Source organism: Cibotium barometz, chromosome 56 (assembly GCF_041138505.1).
Source record: "Cibotium barometz isolate CiBa-2024 chromosome 56, ASM4113850v1, whole genome shotgun sequence".
Lineage (NCBI taxonomy): Eukaryota > Viridiplantae > Streptophyta > Polypodiopsida > Cyatheales > Cibotiaceae > Cibotium > Cibotium barometz.
Window position 1 is genome coordinate 17673468 of NC_141101.1, and position 5625 is coordinate 17679092.

A 5625-nucleotide genomic window follows, 5' to 3' on the forward strand; every position below is an offset into this window, starting at 1 on the left:
GTGACAAACGAGAGAGAGAGAGAGAGAGAGAGAGAGAGAGAGAGAGAGAGAGAGAGAGAGAGAGAGAGATTGTAAGATAGATTGAACATGTAGTCATGGCAATCCACCTAATTGTCACCATAAGATCTACCAAGCAATAAGACCTATGTATGTGTGTGTATGTATGTGTAGTGTGCATGCATATGTGTGTGTATATATGTGTGTGAGTCTTTTAATTCACTTTTATATGTGCGCACAAAAATGACCAAAATAGCATAATTAAAACATAATATTAAAATCACTTGTAGCAAAGATGTCCAAAACTTAAGGCAATACACGTAATTCATGGAAGGGAAAAAAAAACCCTATTATTGCAGTTATTCTGAAATAGCAATGTCATCTACAAAATAACATTTTGGTCTCTTCTTAGATTGCCGAGTAGTGTGATCATAACGAGTGTCTGCCTCCATCTCTCTTGCCATGCTCTTTGCATAAGAAGGCAAACAACTACAAAATGGTCAACAAACATTGAACCTTATCATCTGAATATTTCAAAATTCCATGGTGCTTTCAAAGCATAGAGATACTCACTAGTCCAGTGGAACATCTGTGATTGCCAAACTCTCCTCATCATCCCCAAGCAAATCTCCAAACCCACCACCCAAGTCAGCAGTTCCAGTGCTAACTTTATAGTAATTATCTACAAATGGCATCAAATGACTGGTACATATCTCATCATCTCTCTCAATCACCATGCACAATCGTGCACTGTGCATAGCAGCTCTCATAACAGAGCCAGTCCCACCTCCCATCTCAAGCACTGAGCCTAAATGTGGACATAAGGCCTCCATGAAGAACAACATCAGGGGGACACTCTTTTCAAGTGGGCCCCTCCAACCTCCACTCTTACCATCACGCTTAGCCCTTGCAGATGAAGGCAAGCAATGGACCAAGACCTCTTTGGAGAAGTCTAAGTCCAACGCTTGTCCTACCTACAAAAAAGAAAAAGAAGCAAACACAACTAAATTATCCATTCAAGGAATGCACAACACAATAGCACAAACCGCACAAACCTTACACTTTATAACTTACCTTTTGAGCATTCAAAAGGTTAACAACTGGTTTTTGGCCAGCCTTATGGAAGGCCACCACATGCAGCAATGTCATCTACATGTAAATACAATAATGAGAGAGAGTATTATTTTCAACAACTTGCAAGCTACTTAATAAACATCAATATAAATGTACATGGTAGCATTACCTTTGTAGACACTCCTAGTCTTGCTTCATAGCTGTAAGGCTCTGAAGAGTTTAAAGCCCAACGAAATCCGGCAACCATGCGTGTCCTAGTAGCAACTCGCTCCACAAGAGAAAGGTGAGTAGGACTAGTGATAACCAAAACCCAACCCAAGTCATCCATCACAGCATTGGCCACCACCAAAGAACTCTTTATATGATCCTCACTAATTTGATTCCAATAAGGAATCCCATCATCAAAGCCTGCAAACTGGAGTTCCTGAGAAAAGACAATCCAAGAAAACAAGCCAAAATAGAAAGCAAGTTTCAAAAAATGTTACAAATAAGAGGTGTGCCAAGAGAGAGGTTCCATTGGAAAAGGGGGCAGGTCTTTACAAACCTGTTGGCAAATCAATGACAGTGAAGTCAATGCTCCAACTACATGGCTTGCCTCCTCTGAATTTTTGTTGTAGGGAGTGACTCATGAAAAATTGTCTCATGACTTCAAAGCCCTCCTTGAAATTATGCTCTAGCAACTCTTTTCCCAACTGAATATAGTCATATGTCCATACATTCACTTGACTTCTCACACCAAGCCTCTCTTGCTCACGAAAAGCAGTCAATGAAACAAACCCCGATGGATTTGCACCACTTCTTGGAACTGCATGATCAAGCACTATATGATCCAGAAAACCAAAAAATGCATCCATTTAAAGAGTACACATTTGTAACATTATATGCAATCCTACATCAATATAGTAAACTTACCTTGACTCTCATTCACAGGCTTATTTGGTGGTCGTCCCCCCTTATTTGAGGCTTGAATTTGTTCCTGTAGGTCCTTTTCCTTCAAGGCTCGCAATTCTTCATCGATCCTTTTCTTCTCCTCCTCATTAACAGAACCTGAAGAACCAGAGTCAGACATGCACTCCCCCTTCAAATGCCGCAAGTATATCTCTTTGTCCTCTTCCAAACATTCCCCCCTCTTCATGTCCAGCCACCAAGGGCACTTCTTCCTCTCCCACTCAGTTATCATCAAAGCCCCACCTGTCTGGTTGTTTTCTCTAAAGATAGAACATGAGTACATGCTGAATGTAGAATCCACTGTCCATGCCTTACAAACATGAGGCAAGAAAGGCATTTTCTTCGTAGAGATAAGCATCAGCAAATATCTAAACCCAAGCAAAAAAACAAACTTTTAGAAAAGCATAATATTACAATATTTCTAAACAGCAATACCACTAAACTTGATATCTTATTTCTCACCTGTAGACCAAACGTCTAGAAGCATTTTTTAAGTCAACATGTTTTGCTGCTGGCGTTGCCACATTCATCTCTCTCTCAAATGAATAAAACAATACAGCTCGATACCTCCCAACAATGTCCATGAAGTATGTTTCCAAACTTGGCTCTTGAGGCAATGTCAGTTTCTCCTTGCCGATATTAGAATCCACCACCTGTTTTACCAATCTGGCTGCATCCTCTAGCAATTGGTCCATCCACATCTCCTTGGCCAACCATGAAATGTATTGATGGTCTCCAAGAGGCATCCCATAAGATTGCTTTACATTGTCATCTTGTCCTAGAAGCTTTAGCATTGAGCATTTAAGAATTGGAGAACATGCTGCTGAGGATAGTGCATATAATTTCTCCAAACTAATTTTATATTGGGGCTCTTCAAAGGGAAGCTTCCACAATATCTCAAACCATTCTTTGCCATTTGATGGATTAACCACCGAAAGCATCTAAGACATAAAAGCAATATCCTTTTACACAAAAGCTTAAATAGCCAGTCATTCCTTTAAAACTCAAAAGAAAGGTATCCAAAAATACATGAAAGTGAATATCAACAAACCCTTATCATTTTTCTATTGTAAGTCTTGATAACATTCTTCTTTGCCTTTGTCACCTCCACATCTCTATCCTCTTTGGAAAGTCCTGGATTGATCTTCTTGCATGCTACCTCAAATGCTGTGTCCCATTTTCCCTGCAATAAAAAATGAAAAACCAAAAAAACAACAAAAAGTAAAAAAAAAAAGAATCATAGAATGAATTGAAACCACTTTCTCAAAAGAAAACCTACCGCAAAAACCATGCGGCCTAGTATTGACTGGGTCAAGGGATACCACACCCTTTTTCCCATGCTTGCCTCTCTTGCTCTCACGGAGGCAATGTGATTCTTTTCCGCTTCAGTGAAACTCTCCATGAGAGGTGTCTCATCCAATGCACAAAGGGTACTTGTGTGATAGAGATAATCCTTCAGATTTGTAATAACAATGGCCTCTTCATGCATCCTAAATAAAGATTGACAATAGTCAATACTAACAAATCCTAGTGCAAAAATACAAATCGAAAAGAAATTCATTCATTATATAGAGAGATATGGGAGAGAATCTTACAAGTTAATTCTCTGTAGAGTAGCCACAAGAACCTGCTCATCTTTTTCATTTGGTACAATGAACTCAGCTTGAACTCTGATATGCTTTCCCTTGTTATTTGCAAAACTCTCATTGATACACTCCATCCAAGCTGCAGTCCTGTGATTACCCTCCCATACAAAAAACATTTTCCCCCTCAACATAGACCACTCTTCCTTAGATTCAAGCTCCTCCTCAAACTCAGCATTGATAGCCTGCCAATGCCTATCCCAAGTACTTGTTATTGTTTCATCAACATCCAAGGTAGACCCATCAGGCAAATTAGTTGACAGAATCAAGCTACCCTTCATTGCCATATAGCCCTCTTTTTCCAAAACTGACTTTAATCTGGACAAATCACGTCTAAGCTCTCTAACCCTTTCATTTATCCTGCACCTGCAAAGGGGAATCCTAGGTGCTAGAATTCCAGGATTAAGAGCCAACCTAGACAAAAAGTCAGAACCATCTGCCTTAGAGATTGCTTGAGGAATCAGCTCGTCAGGTGTATCATCCTTATCTTTTGAATCATCTTGTGTAGCTGCAACATGAACTAGTTCTTTACTAGTAGCCAGATTTGTGTCTTCAACCATTTGTTCATCCTCTTGTTTATCTTCAAGATGCTCCATGCTCTCAGTAGGCTCCATGGTTGATTTCTTGGTACTAGCATTAGATGCTGCAAGAGTTTTTCTCTTTCTAGTCTTCACTGCCTGCAAGAATATATATATATATATGATAGAGAGAAAATATTGGGTTTTTCAATTACATGCCATTTAAAGAAGCCAAAAGTCTCTTTGCAAAAACACATACACCCATGCCTGTTATAAAAGAAAGCCACAAGGGCAATAACTTTGCAATGACCACAAGGGCTGTAACAATCTACATCCAAAAAGCTCTAGGATAGGCAGAGCATAAGCACACAAAGGGACACTTTCGCCATAGCAATCTACATCTCTACATGACTACATGCAATGTTGTTTCTTGATTGGAGCAGCGTTTATGGTTTTTGGCCAGCCTTATGGAAGGCCACCACATGCAGTAATGTTTCTTGTTTGGAGCTATATCTTTTGGAGAAAGTGTGCAACGTTGCTCCCTCCTGCTAGTTTCGCCAGCGAACTATGTCTTCCACACCTCTTCTTTGTCTCCACACTAGCAATGCACATCAGTAAGATGTTGTCAACCTCATCCACGAAATCCCCTGCTCCTTGAGCTACTTGGGGGAGGACAAGCTTGTGCCAGGGGACATTGTGGAGCAGGTTCATGTGGGCAGTGTGACCCTGACTGCTCCCTTTACAGGGGGGAAAGCAGGGCTCCAACTCGAGCTCCGCCGGCTTTACAAGGTTGGGGACACCCATGCCCAGGTGAAGGTCAGACGGCTCAACAACAAGCATGTCAAGATGCAGGTCTCCATTGTCCCCCACGACTCTGGCATGATGAGAAAGCAGTATGCTCTCAGAGCAAGCAATGATGCCAATCACGTGGTCACCTTCATTGACTCCACTGAGGCTGAGAGTCTCTTGATCCAAGGTAAGCATGTTTTCTCCCCTCCAAAAGAGCGTTTTAGGGTAAGCATGCATAATTATATACATTCATACCTAGTGCATGCATTCAAATATGCACATACATGAGGCTAAGGGTCGCTTGATCCAATTGTTTCAGGTGTAGGCATACATAACTACACAAGGGCATTAATACATACACAATACATAAGGCTGAGAGTCTCATGTATGTACATACACATACGTACAAGCATATGGAGGGACTGCAAACTGAACCACACACTGATTCAGTAGGAAGAAGATTGATGCAATGTTGTTCCCTCCTGCTAGTTTCGCCAGCGAACTATGCAGGAGGAGCATTGGAAGTTCTCTGCGCATTATCCGCAAGCTGTTAACATCATGCGCATGCAACAGCTCCTCGCAAGCAACATCATCCCTCCTGCTAGTTTCGCCAGCGAACTATGCAGGAGGGACCATTTAAGAGTGAACATTCAAGA

General features: G+C 41.1%; 1 protein-coding gene across 1 annotated transcript; it reads right to left on the minus strand.

Annotated features, from left to right (window-relative positions):
• Positions 1 to 356: 356 nt before the first annotated feature.
• Positions 357 to 4593, minus strand: LOC147606973 (uncharacterized). The gene is made up of 10 exons (XM_086791473.1): positions 3615 to 4593; positions 3299 to 3509; positions 3071 to 3202; positions 2482 to 2960; positions 1984 to 2387; positions 1616 to 1876; positions 1241 to 1479; positions 1072 to 1146; positions 571 to 971; positions 357 to 486 (listed from the first exon to the last, which is right to left on the minus strand). Exons 1-10 carry the CDS (start codon positions 4274 to 4276, stop codon positions 357 to 359), a joined length of 2994 nt encoding a protein of 997 aa, XP_086647599.1. The 5' UTR covers positions 4277 to 4593.
• Positions 4594 to 5625: the final 1032 nt, after the last annotated feature.

What these genes read in the sequence shown, in the direction of transcription:
- LOC147606973 (XM_086791473.1), bottom strand. Translation starts at nt 4,276, where the DNA reads ATGGAGCCTACTGAGAGCATGGAGCATCTTGAAGATAAACAAGAGGAT. An exon ending in ACAATAGAAAAATGATAAGG is followed by an intron (nt 2,961 to 3,070) that starts GTTTGTTGATAT and finishes TTTATGTCTTAG; the next exon opens with ATGCTTTCGGTGGTTAATCC. An exon ending in GCCTGTGAATGAGAGTCAAG is followed by an intron (nt 1,877 to 1,983) that starts GTAAGTTTACTA and finishes TTGATCATGCAG; the next exon opens with TTCCAAGAAGTGGTGCAAAT.